The 18,214-nt window shown below is 41.7% G+C and overlaps 1 protein-coding gene across 7 annotated transcripts in view; it reads left to right on the top strand.

Annotated features, from left to right (window-relative positions):
• ZNF18 (zinc finger protein 18) overlaps positions 1-18,214 on the top strand; it is a 28,539-nt gene that overhangs the window by 1,200 nt on the left and 9,125 nt on the right. For 4 of the 7 annotated variants that reach the window (XM_045889837.3, XM_045889833.2, XM_045889835.3 and 1 more), the window contains exons 3-5: positions 12,778-13,284; positions 14,444-14,633; positions 15,065-15,156. In XM_045889837.3, coding sequence (XP_045745793.1) covers positions 12,898-13,284; positions 14,444-14,633; positions 15,065-15,156 — 669 coding nt within the window. In that variant the 5' untranslated portion in view covers positions 12,778-12,897. The remainder of the gene's footprint in view (positions 1-12,777; positions 13,285-14,443; positions 14,634-15,064; positions 15,157-18,214) is intronic. The other 3 variants (XM_045889836.2, XM_064583328.1, XM_064583327.1) reach the window with 1 other exon arrangement.

The following is an 18,214-nucleotide window of genomic DNA, read 5'->3' as shown; positions in this document are numbered from 1 at the left end:
TCGAAAAGAGGGCTGCGGAGCTTGACGGAAGTTTGCTTAAGGGGAGTGTTTGTCAGTGGTAGGTACACAACAAAGGGCTACTTGTATGCATAGGTATGGTAAGTGTGCTTACCTGAGTTGTACATTTGAAGTTCACCCTGATTTGTTACGGTTTTAATAACAACTACACGTTTGGGATTACTTGAAATGTTTTTCGTAACAGGAGCGGATACTCATGAAGTCACTGGAATATAAACTACACCCTCTATAAAGTAATTTAACTTGGAATAATTGAGGCATTTTTCCTAGCATTTTGTTAGGAGATAATTACTAAAATCGGGTTTAAATATTTTATTAGTTTTCCCTAAATGTCATTTTCCCTGAATGGTATCTAAACAGCTATGTTCATTCAGGAAGCAAATAAATTTGAATAAATCTACCCATTAGTCTCTTGCTATCGGAAATCTTCCTTTTTTTTTTTTTAAGATTTTATTTATTTATTTGACAGAGAGAGAGATAGCGAGAGCAGGAACACAAGCAGGGGGAGTGGGAGAGGGAGAAGCAGGCTTCCTGCCGAGCAGGGAGTCCGATGCGGGACTTGATCCCAGGACTCTGGGATCATGACCCGAGCCGAAGGCAGATGCTTAACAACTGAGCCACCCAGGCGCCCCAAAGATTTTATTTATTTATTTGACAGAGAGAGACACAGCGAGAGAGGGAACACAAGCAGGGGGAGTGGGAGAGGGAGAAGCAGGCTTCCCGCTGAGCAGGGAGCCCGATGCGGGGCTCGATCCCAGGACCCTGGGATCATGACCTGAGCCGAAGGCAGACGCCTAACGACTGAGCCACCCAGGCGCCCCTATCGGAAATCTTTCTACTTGTTATTTGAAACTCAGGAGCCAAATAGATTTAGGTAATAAAGGATGCTTTTATATTTATTCAACATTTATTTAATATTTATTTATAAGATTTTTATTTATTTATCTTAGAGCATGAGTGGGAGGGGCAGAGGGAGAGAGAACCCCAAAGGGACCCCGCGCTGCGTGCTTGGAGCCAGAAACAGGGCCCGATCCCAGGACCCCAAGATCATGACCTGAGCCGAAACCAAGAGTCAGCTGCCCAGCCAAGTTCACCACCCAGGCACCCCATTTGTTTAAGTAGACTCCATGCTCAGTGATGCGGGGCTTGAACTCAAAACCCTGAGATCAAGAGTAGGACACTTGACTGACTGAGCCACCCAGGTGCCCCTTATTCAGTATTTTAACATATTAATTCAAAACTGTACATTTTTTCTCTAGAACTTTAGTGGTTACCTCTAAATTTTGATACTGTGTTTTCAGGATCATTCAATATGAAAACATTTTAATTTCCAGGGCACCTGGGTGGCTCAGTCAGTTAAGTGTCTGCCTTCTGCTCAGGTCGTGATCCTGGAGTCCTGGGATGGAGCTCCAAGTCTGGCTTCTTGCTGGGGGTGGGGAGTGAGGGGGGGCAGCCTGCTTCTCCCCCTCCCCCTGCTGCTCCCCTTTTTGTGCTCTCTCTCTCTGTCAAATAAATAAATAAAATCTTAGGAAAAAAAAAAAACATTTTAATGTCCATTGTGATTTTTTCTTTGGCTCTAGGTTATATTAGTTATTTAATAATTTCCATATATTGGCATTTTCTAGATATCTTTTTGTTACTGGTTTCTAATTTCATTGCACTGTGGTCAGAGCATCTATATTTTGAGATTCCAGTCTTTTGAAACTTATTTATGCATATGGTCTGCTTTGGTGAATGTTTCATATGAACTTGAAATGAATGTGTATTCTGCAGTTGTTGAGTCTGAATGTCCATTAGAATGAGTTGGTTTGGGTGCCTGGGTGGCTCAGTCGGTTAGGCGACTGCCTTCGGCTCAGGTCGTCATCCTGGAGTCCCGGGATCGAGTCCCGCATCGGGCTCCCTGCTCGGCAGGGAGTCTGCTTCTCCCTCTGACCCTCCTCCCTCTCATGTGCTCTCTCTTTCTCATTCTCTCTGTCTCAAATAAATAAATAAAATCTTTTAAAAAAAAAAAAAAGAGTTGGTTTATAGTGTTCAGATTTTCTGTAGCCTTACCGATTTTTTTTTTTTTTTGGTCTTGTTCTCTCAACTATGAGGATTTGTCCCTTTAGACCTGATAGTAGGTGCATATACGTTTAGGGTTTTGTGTTCTAAATGATTGGACCCATTTATCATAATGAAGTGTTCCTCTTTTTTTTTTCTTGAAGTCTCTTGGTCAGATACAAATACGGCCATACCAGCTTTTGTATGCTTGCTGTCTGCATAGGATGTCCTTTCCCCATTGTTTTGTTTCCAAACTTTTGTGTCTTTACGTATTAAATATCTCTTGTAGGCACCCTGTGATTGGGTCTTACTTTTCTAAATCTGGCAATCTTATAATTCAAATGTTTAGCCCATTTACATTTAATGTGATTACTTATATGGTTGGGTGTTAGTGTACCATATTGTCTTTTTTTCCATTTGATCTTTCTGGTTTTTATTCTCTTACTGCATTCTGGGATACTGAGTGTTTTTTAGGATCCTTTATTGGTGTTTTTAGCTGTACTTCTTTGTATAAGATTTTTACAGCTACCAGTATGTATCTTTAAATCATCAGAGTTTACTTTAACTTATTAGAGTCTACTTTAATATTTGTACCACTTTGTACTAAACAATTTACATTTCTCATTCCTGCCTCTCATTTAACACCTTTACACTTCCAGTTTGTCACGTGACATGTAGCACCACTCACTTCCCACTTCCTATTCCTCATTTAGCAGTTCATAAATGTCATGACCTAATAACCGATTAATTCCATTTACTCACTCCTTTGTGTTGTTTTTATATCTTTTACTTATTATCTATTTACACACTGTGGTTATTTTTGCTTTTAATAGTTGCCTTTTAAGGAAGTTAGGAAAAGTAAAAGCATAGTATTTCTATAATTATTCACCATACATTTACCATTTTTGGAGATCTTCATTTCTTTCTGTAGATTTGAGTTTCCCTTCAACTGGAAAGGTGTCCTTTAGCATTTCTTATAGTACAAATCACTGTGGAGGGGCTCTTGGGTGGCTGAGTCAGTTAAGCGTCTGCCTTTGGCTCGGGTTGTCCCATGGTTCTGGGATCGAGCCCCGTGTCAGGCTCCCTGCTCAGTGGGGGGCCTGCTTCTTCTCTCCCCACGTCCCCTGCTCCCTCGTGCTCTCTCTCACTATCTCTCTCCGTTTTTCAAATGAATAAATAAAATCTTTAAAAAAAAAATCACTGATGAAAAATTCTCCTAGCTTATTTATCTGAAAAATGTCTTTATTTTTTTATTAAAATGTAATTAACATACAGTGTTATATTAGTTTCAGGTTTACAACATACTGATTTGACAGTTTTATACATTACTCGGTGCTTATCACAATAACTGTAGTCACCATGCAATGTTATTATAATATTATTGACTATATTCTCTATGCTTTTGATCTCTGTGATTTGTTTGATTATAATGTATAACTTGTTATAACTGGAAGTTTTTTATCTCTTAATCCCCTTTATTTATTTTGCTCATAACCCCCACCTCCCTCTCCTTTGGCAAACATCAGTTCTTTGTATTTAAGAGTCTGGTTTGTTGTTTATTCATTTGTTTGTTTTCATATTCTACAAATAAGTGAAATCATAAGGCATTTTTCTCTCTCTGTCAGACTTATTTCACTTAGCATAGTGTCCTCTAGGCCCATCCATGTTGTCACAAATGGTAAGATTTCATTCTTTTTTATGCCTAAGCAATACTCCACTGTATATATACACTGTATCTTTATCCATTCATCTATCAATGGACACTTGGTTTGCTTCCATATCTTGGCTATTGCAAATGCTGCAGTAAACATAGGGGTGCATTTATCTTTTCAAATTAGTGTTTTTGTTTTTTCGTATAAATATCAGTAGTGGAATTACTGGGTCATATAGTATTTCTACTTTTAAAACATTTTTTTAAATTTTAAATTTTAATTTTTTAAAAAAGATTTTATTTATTCATTTGAGAGAGAGTGAGCGAGCGAGAGAGAGAGCACAAGAGAACACAAGCCAGGGAGAGGGGTAGAGGGAGAAGCAGACTCCCCGCTGGGCAGGGAGCCTGACATGAGGCTCGATCCCAGGACCCCGGGATTATGACCCGAGCCAGAGGCCGACTCAACCGATTGAATCACCCAGGTGCCCCGGTATTTCTACTAATCAATTTTTTCTGTTTTCCACAATGGTTGCACCAATTTACCTTCCCACCAACAGTGCATGAGAGTTCCCTTTTCTCTCCATCCTTGCCAACACTTGTTACTCCCTGTATTTTTTATATTAACCATTCTGAGGTATCATTGTGGTTTTCTTTTGCATTTTCCTGATGATTAATGATGTTGAGCATCTCTTCCTGTGTCTCTTGGGCATCTGTAGGTCTTTGGAAAATTTTCTGTTCAGGTTTTCTGACCATTTTTTAATTGGATTGTTTGTTTTTTTGGTGTTGAGTTGTAGAAGTTCTTTGTATAGTTTGGATATTAACCCCTTATTAGTTATATCATTTGTGCATTTCTTTTTCCGTTCACTAAGTTGCCTTTTTGTTTTGTTGTTGGTTTCCTTTGCTGTGCAAAAGCTTTTTATTTTGGTGTAGTCCCAGTGGCTTATTTTTGCTTTTGTTTCCCTTGCCTGAGAAGACCTATCTATAAATATGCTTCTAAGGGCGATGTCCAAGAGATTACTGCCTGTGTTTTCCTTTAGGAGATTTATGGCTTCCGGTCTTACATTTAGGTCTTTAATCTATTTTAAGGTAAATTTTGTATATGGTGTAAGAAAGTGGTCCAGTTTCATTCTTTTGCACGTAGCTGTCCAGTTTTCCCAGCACCACTTATTAAAAAGATTGTCTTTTCCTCATTGTATAATCTTGCCTCTTTTGTTGTAAATTAATTGACCATATGGATGTGGGTTTATTTCTAGGCTCTCTATCATGTTCCATTGATCCATGTGTCTGTTTTTATGCCAGTACCATACTGTCCTAATTGCTATAGCTTTGTAGAGTATCTTGAAATCCTGGAACGGAGATACCTCTAGCTTTGTTCTTTCTGAAGATTGCTTTGGCTATTTGTTGTCTTTTGTGGTTCCATGCAGATTTTAGGATTATTTTAGGAAAATACTGTTGGTATTTTGATAGGGATTGCATTGAATCTGTAGATTGTTTTGGGTAGTATGGGCTTTTTAAACATACTAATTCTTTCAGTCCATGAGCGTGGTATATCTTTCCATTTCTTTGTGTTGTCTTCAGTTTCTTTGAACAGTGTCTTACAGTTTTCAGAGTAAGGTCCTTCACCTCCTTGGTGAAATTTATTCCTAGGTGTTTTCTTCTTTTACATGCAGTTGTAAATGGGATTGTTTTCTTAATTTCTCTTTCTGCTATTTCATAATTAGTGTATAGAAACACAACAGTTTTCTGTGTGTTAATTTTGTATCCTGCAACTTTACTGAATTCATTTATCAGTTCTAATAGTTTTTTTGATGGAGACTTTAGGTTTTCTATGTATACTCATGTCACCTGCAAATAGTGACAGTTTTACTTCTTCCTTACCAGTTTGAATGCTTTTTATTCCTTTTTCTTGGTCTGATTGGTACAACTAAGATGTCCAGTACAATGTTGAATAAAAGGAGTGAGTATTAAGGAGGGCATGTACTGCAATGAGCACTGGGTGTTATGCACAAACAATGAATCATGGAACACTACATCAAAAACTAATGATGTGTGGTGACTAACATAACGTAATAAAATTAAATTAAAAAAAGAATGAAATCTTGACATTTGCAATGATGTGGGCGGAGCTAGAGTGTATTATGCTAAGTGAAATAAGTCAAAGACAAATACCATATGATTTCACTCATATGTGGAATTTAAGAAACAAAACAGATGAACATAAGAGAAGGGGAAAAAAGGGGAGGGAGGCAAACCATAAGAGACGGTTAACTATAGAGAACAAACTGAGGGTTGCTGGAGGGGAGGTGGTGGGGGATGAGCTAAATGGGTGATGGGCATTGGGTGTTACATGTAAGGGATGAATCACTAAATTCTACTCCTGAAACCAATATTACACTATATGTTAATTATAATTTAAATAAACATCTTTTTTAAAATTAAAAAAAAAAAGGGTGAGTGGACATCCTTGTCTTGTTCCTGATCTTAGAAGAAAATCTTTCAGTTTTTCTCCACTGAGTATGATGTTAGATGCAGGCTTTTCATATGTGGCCTTTTTTTTTTTTTTTTTTTTGTTAAGGTATGTTCCCTCTAAGTCCACTTTGTTGAGAGTTTTTATCATAAATGGATGTATTTTGTCAAATGCTTTTTCTACATCTATTGAGATGATCATATGGGGTTTTTTTCCCTTGTTAAATGTGATGTGTTACATTCTTTTAAGAATATTGAACTGCTTGATTGAGGTGAATGATTTTTTTAATGTATTGTTGAATTTGGTTTGCAAATACTTTGTTGAGGATTTTTGCATCTATGTTCAGGAGAGAGATTGGCCTATAGTTTTCTTTTTTTGTAGTGTGTCTGTCTGATTTTCTATTAGGATAATGCTGGCTCTGTAGAATGAATTTGGAAGTTTTCCTTCCTCTTTGATGTTTTGGAATAGTTTGAGAAGAGTATTTATCAACTCTTTTTTAAATGTTTGCTAGAATTTGCCTGTGAAGCCATTTGGTACTGGACTTTTGTTTGTTGGGAGTGTTTTGATTACTCATTCAATTTCATGACTAGTTCTTGGTTCATTCCAATTTTCTATTTCTGAATCAGTTTTGGAAGAGTGTAGGTTTATAGGAATTTATCCAGTTTTTTCTAGGTTGTCAAGTTTGTTGGTATATACTTTTTCATAATACTTTTTTGTAATCTTTTGTGTTTCTGTGACTTGAGTTATTTTTCTTCTTTCATTTCTGATTTTACTTATTTGAGTCCTCTCTCTCTCCCTTTCTCTCTCGTTTATGAATCTGGCTAAAGGTTTATCAAATTTTTTTTTTTTTAAAGATTCTATTTATTTTACAGAGAGATAGAGAGAGCACAAGTAGGCAGAGCAGCAGGCAGAGGGGGAGGGAGAAGCAGGCTCTCTGCTGAGCAGGGAGCCTGATGGCAGGGCTCAGTCCCAGGACCCCGGGATCATGACCTGAGCTGAAGGCAGATGCTTAACCAACTGAGCCACCTAGGCGCCCCAAGGTTTATCAATTTTTTTTTTTAAGATTTTTTATTTATTTGAGAGAGAGAGTGAGAGAGAGAAAGAGCACAAGATGGGGGAGCGGTAGAGGGAGAAGCAGACTCCCCGCCGAGCAGGGAGCCCGATGCGGGACTCGATCCCGGGACTCCAGGATCATGACCTGAGCCGAAGGCAGTCGCTTAACCAACTGAGCCACCCAGGCGCCCAGGTTTATCAATTTTTAAAAAAGATTTATTTATGTCAGAGAGAATGTGCACAAGCGTGAGTGGGGGGAGGGACAGAGGGAGAGAATCTTCAGTAAACTCCCCACTGAGTGTGGAGCTCAACACAGGGCTTGATCTCAGGACCCATGAGTTCATGACCTGAGCCAAAACCAAGAATCGGACATGTAACTGACTGAGCCACCCAGATACCCCAAGGTTTATCAATTTTGTTGATTTTTTCAAAGGACCAGCTCCTGATTTCATTGATGTGTACTATTGTTTGTTTGTTTGTTTTTAGTTTCTGTTTTGCTTATTTCTGCTCTAATCTTTATTATTTCCTTTCTTCCACTGGTTTTGGGTTTAGTTTGTTCTAACTACTTTAGGTGTAAGGTAGGTTGTTTGAGATTTTTCTTTAGTAGGACTGTATTGCTATAACTTTCTTCTTAAGAACTGCTTTTGCTACTTCCCAAAGATTTTGGTCCATTGTGTTTTCATTTTCATTTGTCTCCATGTATTTTTGGATTTCCTCTTTGATTTCTTGGTTGACCTATTGGTTGTTTAATATGTTGTTTAGCCTCCATGTGTTTGTGTTCTCTTCGGATATTTTATTGTAATTGATTTCTAGTTTCATACTGTTGTGGTTGGAGAAGATGCAGGATATGATTTCAGTCTTCTTAAATTTATTGAGGCTTGTTTTGTGGCCTAACATGTGATATGTCCTGGAGAATGAATTGAAAAGAATGTATCCTGCTGTTTTTGAATGGAATGTTCTGTATATATCTCTTAGTTCCATCTGGCCTAGTATGTTGTTCAAAGCCAGTTTCTTTGTTGATTTTCTTTCTGGATGATCTATCCATTGATGTAAATAGAGTGTTAAAGTCCCCTATTATTGTGGTATGACTGTCAGTTTCTTCCTTTATATCTGTTAATATTTGCTTTATGTATTTAGGTGCTCCTATGTTGGGTACATAAATATTTACAATTGTTACATCCTCTTATTGTATTGATCCCTTTATCATTATATAGTGCCCTTCTTTGTCTCTTGTTACAGTCTTTGTTTTAAAGTCTATTGTCTGATATAATTATTGCTACCCTGGGTTTTTTTTTAAAGATTTTGTTTATTTGAGAGATAGCGAGAGAGCACGATCAGCAGGAGGGGCAGAGGGAGAGGGAGAAGCTTAACCAACTGAGCCACCCAGGCGCCCTAACCTGGCTTTTTTTCCCTTCAATTCTGTTTGCATGATATATGTTTTTTCATCCCTTCACTTTCAGTCTATATGTGTCTTTAGGTCTGAAGTGAATCTCTTACAGGCAGCATATCGATGAGCCTTTTTTTTATTCATTCAGTTACCCTATGTCTTTTGATTGGAGCATTTAGACCATTTAAAGGAATTGTTGATAGTTAATGTATTTGTTGCTATTTTGTTAATTATTTTCTTGTTATTTTGTAGTTCTCCTCTGTTCCTGTCTTCTCCTGCTCTCTTCCCTTGTGCTTTGATAGCTTTCTTTAGTGTTATACTTGGATTCCTGTCTCTTTTTTGTGTGTGTATCTATTACAGGTTTTTGATTTGTGGTAACTACTGGTTTCATATATAATGTGTATAGCAGTCTCTGTTTAGTTGATGGCTGCTTCAGTTTGAACACTTTTTTTTTTTTTAAAGATTTTATTTATTTGACAGGGAGAGACACAGCGAGAGAGGGAACACAAGCAGGGGGAGTGGGAGAGGGAGAAGCAGGCCTCCTGCTGAGCAGGGAACCCGACGTGGGGCTTGATCCCAGGACCCTGGGATCATGACCTGAGCCGAAGGCAGACGCTTAACGACTGAGCCACCCAGGTGCCCCCCCCCCCTTTTTTTTAAAGTAGACTCCACACCCAGCGTGGAACCCAGCACAGGGCCTGAGCTCACGACCCTGAGATCAAGACCTGACCTGAGATCAAGAGTCTGATGCTTAACTGACTGAGCCACCCAGGCGCCTCAATTTTGAACACATTCTAAAAGCAGATGTCTTTATTTTAATTCTGATTTTTGAAAGATGTTTTTACTGGATGTGGAAATCCGGGTTGATGGTTCTTTTTTTCTAGAATTTGCATTCGGTTCTTTTTATAATTTCTGTTTCTCTGTAGAAAGTCCCTATCTCTTCTCTCATTATGACTATATTTTTATTGCAGTTCTTGGACCATCTTTGGGTTGGTTTCTCTTGAATATTTTTTCCATGACTTTAAGTCATATTTTCATGTTTTTAAATTAAATAATTTTGGGTTACATCATAGATATTGTGGATGGCACATTGTAGATGCTAAGGATTCTGTTAATCTTCCTCTGAATAGTATTGAGTTTTGTTCTAGCAGGCAGTTGAGTTACTCACTGATCACCTTTGACTTGAATTAGCTTTATTTTTTTATTTTTTAAAGATTTTATTTATTTATTTGACAGAGAGAGACACAGCAAGAGAGGGAACACAGCAGGGGGAGTGGGAGAGGGAGTGGGAGAGGGAGAAGCAGGTTTCCCGCAGAGTGGGAAGCCCGATGTGGGGCTCGATCCCAGGACCCTGGGATCATGACCTGAGCCGAAGGCAGATGCTTAACGATTGAGCCACCCAGGCGCCCAACTTTTTTTTTTTTTAAGATTTTATTTATTTGACAGAGAGCAAGAGCGCACAAGCAGGGGGAGCAGCAGAGGGAGAGGGAGAAGCAGGCTCCCCACTGAGCAGGGAGCCGGATGTGGGCCCCGATCCCAAGACCCCAGGATCATGACCTGAGCTGAAGGCAGATGCCCAACTGACTGAGCTGCCCAGGTGCCCTGAATTAGCTTGGTTTTATACCTTGTTAGGACAGATCTCTGGAAAGCCCACAGTGGATCCTGAAGCCTTCTAACTTGATCAGACTAGACTTGTAGACTGGGTTTCCTCTGTGGATCTCGTTGAGGCTTGGCTTTAGGCCCTAAACCTAGGGCAGGTTTAGAGTAGGTCTTATTCTAGGATATGGTCTTTACTCCCAACATGCGGCCTTTCCAGTATCTCAAGATGCTTTGGGTATTAATGAGGTCTCTCCATTGTCAGTGGTCAAAAACTCCCAATATTTCTCATCACTGACTGGCATTTGTATTTCTTTTGCTCCTCACCCGGTTGCAACTGCTCTCTGTTAAACCTTGCATAGTTTCACCCTTGGCTCACAGGGAAACCCCACATAGACTTCTGCCTGACCAACCCCCCCACCCCCACCCCGGTCACAGCTCCATTCTCCCCACTGCGCTGTTCTTAAGAATCCAGATACAAGAGCAGCTCCAAGTTCTGATCTCTACCTCCTCAGTTTGGTGAGACCGCTGAACTCTGTGTGAGCTGCAGCTTCCTGCACTGTTGTTGGGGAAGTTGTCCCCATGCAGAAAGCCAGGATGATCGTGGGTCTCACCTCAAGAGTTTTTCTTCCCTTGGGGATTTCATTCTTGTCTGCCTGTTGTCTAGTGCTTGAAAACAGTTGTCTTATACGTTTTCTCCAGTTCTGTAGTTGTTTACAGTGGGTGGGACAGTATGTACTGCCAGTTACTTTGCCATGGCCAGAAACTGAATTCCCCAAACACGTTATTTACTGAGCACGTAATATACATCATTGTAACACCTTGGTTTCTGTATGAATATATGAATGAAACACGTGGGTTTCTTTTTGAACAAAAAATAAATGCACCGAGGTTTGCATGAGAAACATGTAACATTGGGTTAATCCCTCTTACCTCACTCTTTTTTTGCTTGAAACATTTTCTTCTTTTCTTTTTAGTTTTTAAGTGATCTTCTGATATGGGATAAATTGTTTGAAGTGCTAGGGATGAAGACATTCCTTATTATACCTCAAGGAAAAAGCTTTATTTATTTATTTACCATGTATTTATTTATTTTAGAGAGAGAGTATGGGAGCCAGTGGGCTGGGGAGGGGCAGAGGGGGAGGGAGAGAGAGAATCCCAAACAGATTCCATGCTGAGCACAGAGCCTGACATGGGGCTCGATCTTATGACCCTGAGATCATGACCTGAGCTAAAACCAAGAGTTGGATGGTTAACCAGTGAGCCACCAAGGTACCCTGGAAAAAGCAGTTTTTATTTTTTCTTTGTATTTTTTTTTTTAATTTAAATTCAATTAATTAACATAGTGTATTAGTTTCAGAGGTAGAGTGCAGTGATTCATCAGTTGTATGTGACTCCCAGTGCTCATTACATCACGTGCTCTCCTTAATACTTGTCACCCAGTTACCCCATCTCCCCACCAACTCCCCCAAAAGCAACTTTTAAAAGCTGGAGTGTTATACTGATCTCTGATTAAGCCAGACAGATTAAGTGATTGGGTGTGTTTGCTTATTTGTTTTGTTTTTATTGTCACAGTTAGTGTTAACGGAGAAATGATGACTTATAGCTTTTTAAATTTTTTTTAATTTTTTTAAAGATTTTATTTATTTATTTACTAGAGAGAGGGGCAGAGGCAGGGGGAGGGGCAGAGGCAGAGGGAGAAGCAGACTCCCTGCTGAGCAGGGAGCCCGATGTGGGACTCGATCCCAGGACCCTGGGATCATGACCCGAGCTGAAGGCAGCCGCTTAACCGACTGAGCCACCCAGGCGTCCCAGACCTGTAGCTCTTTAATAACATTCAAGGATTGACCTAATGATCCAATATTAGGATCTTATGCAAGAAAGTTAACTCAAAATAGTACATGATTCTTTAAACATTTCTGAATACTAACTTTGTTGTTTAATATTTCTCTTTTCACTGTCTTAGTTACTGTCTTCTAAATTTTTATACCAGTTGCCATAAAATAGTGCTCACTTAGTTCAAGGCCATAGGAATGTTTTTGAGGTAGTTGTTGTTTGTTCTAAGTCTTCTTTAAGCCCGGGGTTGAGGATTTCAGTTCTGACAGGTTTTCCTAAGTTCCCAAATAGTCCAGTTTTCCACGTGGCACTCAAAAGAGATCACCTAGAAATTTCATTGCATCTTTTGGGGAAAAATCAATTTGTTCTCTTCAACCTCCTATTTATTACAGAAGCATCAGATTATTTCAACATTAGCCTTTATTTCTAGGGCATTGATGTCTTCCTTCAGCTTTACTTTTTGGTCTGCAGACGTACAGATGCAGATGAGCAAGTGTCCGGAAGAGCCGTTTGCTAGGAAACCAGTAGCAAAAACGCTTCACGTGGTGCATTTCATTTTTCTACTTGGCTTGCACATTTGGAGACTGAGAGGGAATATTGTAAAACGCTCAGGGTGATGATGCCAGTTTAGATACAGTATTAGCGATTTGCTTGGTCAAGGTTATAATCTTTCTCATGTGGGGGGTGTGCGTTCGTCTCACCGATCACGTGTCCCTCTCCTCTGCACAGCCCTGGCTCTTGTTCCCTCTCTAGGGCCCCTGTGAGAGCCTCTGTGAAGCCTTGGTCCTCCCCAGCGACAGCCCCACCCCGGAAACACTTCACCTAAAAAAGGACTTGCCAAGCCAGAGGATGCCTGTCGAGCTGGGGCAGGCCCTGGTCCTGCCACTGCGGCTGGCGAAGGCCGAGGACGCCCCATTCTCAGGACCAGATGCTGCCTCCCGAGGGGAGCTCTCTAACCCTGAGGCCGCACGCCAGCTTTTCAGGCAGTTTCGTTACCAGGTGATGTCTGGGCCCCACGAGACGCTGAGACAACTGCGGAAGCTCTGTTTCCAGTGGCTGCAGCCAGAGGTTCACACAAAGGAGCAGATCCTAGAGATCCTCATGTTGGAGCAGTTCCTGACCATCCTGCCTGGGGAGATCCAGATGTGGGTGCGGAAACAGTGCCCCGGCAGCGGGGAGGAGGCTGTGACCCTTGTGGAGAGCTTGAAGGGAGACCCCCAGAGACTGTGGCAGTGGGTAAGCAGAGGGTCGAAGCTGCCAATGACGCACAGGGCTCCTCTGGGGCCTTTACCGGGTGTGTTTGTCTTTTTCCTGACCCTCAGTGCTAACAACCAGTTCTCCAATTCACTGCTACCAGCGAGGTGTCTTACAGTTCAGTTCAGATCTGACACTAATATTCTGGGGTTGGCAGACCCAGTGTGATAAGGGTCAGTCTCGTCAGGCCGCTCCCATTTCAGACACCAAGCACAAGTCATCCAGGCCAGCTATACTTACGACTGATGGGCTGTACATTTGGAGGTTCCCACAACCTCCTCCTCGGGGTAGTTAATTTACTAGAATGACTCCTAGGAGGAGACTTCCATGGCGTCTCTGGGCATGCCATCTTCCCACCACTTCTGTGTGGCCACCAGCTCAGGAGCTCCCTGAACTCCATTGTTTAGTGGATTTTAGGGAGGTTTCATTACTTAGGCACGATAATCATTGGCCATTGGTGACTGAACATCTCCAGCCCATCTCCCTCAGGGGTTGAGGGTTGGGGCTGCGAGTTCAGTCCCCTGGTCACCTGGTTGGGTCCTGTGGTGACCAGCCTCCATCCTGAAGCTACCTGGGGGCCCACCGAGCGTCACTTTCTTAGCATAAACTCAGGTACGGTTGAAAGGAGCTCATGATGGCATGTGCTCCTCACTCCTGTCATTTAGGCAGTTCCAAGGGTTTTAGGGACTCTGCCAGGAACCTGGGACAAAGACTAAATACATATTTCTTACTGTACTGCATCAGTATACCCCATATATCTCCCCTAATTCTAAGGTTCTCTGACTCAACACTTTCTCGTCATTACAAATAGAAGATAAAGTCTCTTGTCCCATTCCATCTTTCTACTAAAGTCTTTGAGAAATTATTCAAAGGATACCTGAGTTTTAATTGGTGGAGACTGTCCAGTAGAAACACATTATTAATGGCATGTTCAGGGTCTCCCAGGCCCGATTCAGGCCTCAGCTTTTGGCCCCTCAGGATGTTTTCCTCACAGGTTCCTGCTGGTCTAGACAGAGAAGCTGGTTTTCCCTACTCCATGTCCCTAAGGACTGTCTTATTATCTGTTATAGAGTGTTACCTTTGTTTCTTTCAGAACCCCTCAGTCTGGATCTTTCGGTAATTAGTAATATGTGGTCTCTAGATCAGCATCCAGGTTCTAGGACAGGAAATCTTGTCAGAGAAGATGGAATCTGCAAGCTGCCAAGTGGGGGAAGTAGAACGCCATTTTGAAGTGGGGCCTCAGGAGCTGGGACTTCAGGACTCACCCTGCAGGCCTCTGGAGCCTCCGAGCCATCCAGTGAAAGAGGAGTCTGACATGGAACAAGAATTAGGTGAGGGGCAGTTACTCGTGGTGTGTGGTGCTTTCTTGGGGAGTTTTGGGGATTGTGGTTAGTAGGCCTCAGAGTGAGTTGAAAATGATATGCTGCTCAGGTGAGGGTATCTCTGGAAAGTTTGGAAACAGGGTAGACCTCCTGAATCCCTCTGATGCGGAGATTCAGTGTGTGAATCTCCTTTATGACTGGGCCAGACCATTTGAATGTTGGTTCTGAGGAAGGGGGAAGGAAGGAGGGGGAAAATACAAGTGAGGCTGTTTGGAAGGTTGTGGGAAGTTGGAGTTTGTTAGGGAGGTAAACACGAGTCTTGACATCATGGACGGTGGGACAGGCATCGGTTCTCATTTGGGACAGTTTTCATCCGTACCCTCCGGGGAGTGGTTTGCGACGACATCTAGAGTCTTCAGACTTTTTGTTCCTCCCTTCAGTGATGGCTGCTACCCTGCCTCCCGGCCCACCGGAGGAAAGGCTCATCAGAGACCAGGACTTCGGAGCCTCCTTTCTCCAAGCAGCACCTCCGGTGAGCTGGCTTCTCTGCCTCTCTCACCCCAGAGCCGGGCTCGAGGGTGTCAGCTGGCAGTCAGGAGGATGGAAAGGGGACGCGTTCTCAGAAGCGGAGGAGAGAGGACCGCCTAGCAAGGACAACAAGAACAGTACACATGGAATGAAACCTGAGTCTCAGCATTTCTCTTGAGGCAGAATGTCTAGTGGATAATGGAATCTGGGTCCTGGGAGAAGTGGCCCTCTTGTTTCTCCCTTTCCTGTTCCTTGGGTTATGCTGAGAAAAGGCTCTGTTTGATTTTCTGGTCTAGGCCTCGCCCGATATGAGTCAGTCTGAGATTTTGTATGCTTCTATCAAATGTGGGTCAGGTCGCCTCCCCCAACTTTACAGAGGCATAATTGACAAACAGCGAACTGACCATATTTCAAGTGTACAGTTTGGTACGTTTTTGATATATACACACATGTGTGAAACCATGACCACAATCAGGATGATAAACATGTTACGCCCAAAGGTTTCCTTTTGCCCTTTTGTGATCCCTCCCTCCTGTCCCCTATGCTCCCCTAATCCTGAGATCCCGAGGCCACCACTGAGCTGCTTTCTGTCACCGTACATTAGTTTGCATTTTCTAGAATTGTATATAAAATGGAATTATGCCATCTGTACTCTTCCCTTTGTTTTTCTGCACGTAATGTAGTTTTCTTGCTTCTTTGAATATTTTCTCAGTGGTTTTTAACAGTTGGACTGTAATGGACCTGGGAGTCATTTTCTTCATGTTTCTTGTGCTTGGGATTCTTTGGGATTCTTGGATCTGTGGGTTTATAGTTTCCAGCAAATTCGGAAGAATTTTGGCCAGTATTTCTTCAACTGCTTTCTATCTCCCTTCTTTCTCCACTTCTTTGCAGACTTTGAGAATAACACCCCCATGGGCTGTATATGATGATAACGTGCGGACATGTTAGATCTCTTGAGGTTGTCCCAGAGATTATTGATGCTCTTCTCTCTCTTTTTTTAAAAAAAATCTGTTTCATTTTGGATGGTTTCTGTTTATGTGTCTTCAGGTTCACTGATCTTCTCTTCCACAGAGTCTAATCCATTGTTAATCCCATCCAGTATAGTTTTCATCTCTAGACATTTGAACTGGGGCTTCGTTATATTTTTCATGTCTATACTTAACATATTGGGTCTTTCCTACACTTTCTTGAACGTACAGGATGTGGCCATACCATCTGTGTTAATGTCCTTGTCTACTAATCTATCACCTCTGTCATTTCTGAGTCAGTTTGGATGGATTGATCTCATTTTGAGGTGTTTTCCTGCTACTTTGAGGTGTTTTCCTGCTACTTTGCCCAGCAACCTTTGATTGGACGTTGTGAATTTTACCTTGTTGGGTGCTGGGTATTTTGACATTCCTCTAAATGTTGTTGAGTTTTGCTCTGGCATGTGGTTGAGTTACTTGGACGTGGTTTGTGTTACGGCACCAGAGAAGTCTTTAGTCTGGGCTCACTTTTCCCACTACTGAGGCACTGCCCTTCTGTGTATTCCACCTGATGCTGCCTGGTGTACAAGGTTTCCACTCTGGCTGGTGGAAAATAACTATTTCCAACACCATGTAAGCTCTGTTTCCTCCGCTTCTTTTGGGGGACCCCTGTACGTCTCTGGAGCTCTCTCTCTGTTTGGCTCCCCACTCTGATCTTCTGCCCTGCTAACTATAACTGCCTTCACCGCCTCAAACTCTGAGCTCTTTCTGCCCGCACCTGGGGTGCTCTCTCCCTGGCCAGTGCAGGGCTCACCTAATTTGTTTCCTCACTTTTAGGGATCGCTGCTCTGCTCTGCCTAGCAGGTGATGTCTGCGAACCATTGTGTCATATATTTTGTTCTCTTTTTCAGTTGTTTCAGGTGGGAAGATAAATCTGGTCTCTGTTACTCCATCTTGGCTGTGAACAAGTTTGGGAACAGGTTTATTTTGAATACGTAGTTAAATTAACAACTCAGAAAAGTTGCGTTTGATTAAAAATAAAGTTTTTCTGGAACCTGTACGCCCTGATCAAAGCATTGTTTCAGACCTTTGGGGAACCCTTCTTGGGACTTGCCTCCTGAGGTACTTGGAGTGAAGGTCAAGGTAGGGAAGCCAGTAGGTGGTGCTTGGTTGTGATGCTTACGCCAGATATGAGCCTCAGCTTCCCAGGCTCAGAGATGGAGAAACCAGAATGCCGACTTCACTGTTTACCCTGGGGAGAGGGATGGGACGGGCCAGGAGAGGCACAGACCTTCTTAGTGTCTCAGGGATACCTGTCCTCCTACTTTCCAGATACCTAGAAACCAAATTGTTAGGAGGTTTCGTAGTGACAGTGATTTGGGTATTTTGTGAAATATTTCAAGCAGACATGGAGGATTATTGTTGCCTCTGTAGTAAGGAAAAGTATCCGTATGAAAGGTCTATACAATTTCTGAACATATTTTAACCAGTAGAATTAAGCATTAACTATTCATAACATAACATTAACCATGACTTGTTTTGGATAGCTCAAAAGACTAAAAATGTTCAGCATCACGGTGTGTGTGTGTGTGTATTATACTGAGCAGGCAATTGATTAATAGCCACTCAGTCCAAACAAAAGTCACTCTTATCCAATCCCAGTATCCCTGCTCCAAACCCTAACAAAAACTGTTCGCATCAGAAGGACCTTGATATTTAATGGATGCTTTGTGAAGTGAAGGAGATACTAAAATAGATGTAATCACTCCCTCTCATCTCTTTGATAGGTCAGGAGCTTCGTGAATAATGCCAGAATAAGGAAGTAGCATCCCTACACAGTGGTCCTGCATTGTTAGGAACACTGGCTGAGTTAGAGCCTCACATAGATAGACTTGGGGATGCGTTTACTCGCATTCCTGTTTTCAGCCTTCAGGAAAGGAACAGGGTGCAGAGAACCCTGCAAGTCAGTTGTGCAGTGTCTCATGGACCCACAAGGTGGTGCTGTCTCCATACAAAATCAAGATAACTTTGTTTTATCAGAGTCCATAGTTCTGTCCTTCTGGAATAGGAATTGAGATTTTTTTTTCTCCTCTTATA

Source organism: Mirounga angustirostris, unplaced genomic scaffold (assembly GCF_029215605.1).
Source record: "Mirounga angustirostris isolate CCGP_5_RB_7025 unplaced genomic scaffold, mMirAng1.0.hap1 SCAF_17, whole genome shotgun sequence".
Classification (NCBI taxonomy): Eukaryota; Metazoa; Chordata; class Mammalia; order Carnivora; family Phocidae; genus Mirounga; species Mirounga angustirostris.
Note: the sequence above shows the minus strand (reverse complement) of the source record. Positions and strands in the feature narration are given on the sequence as shown.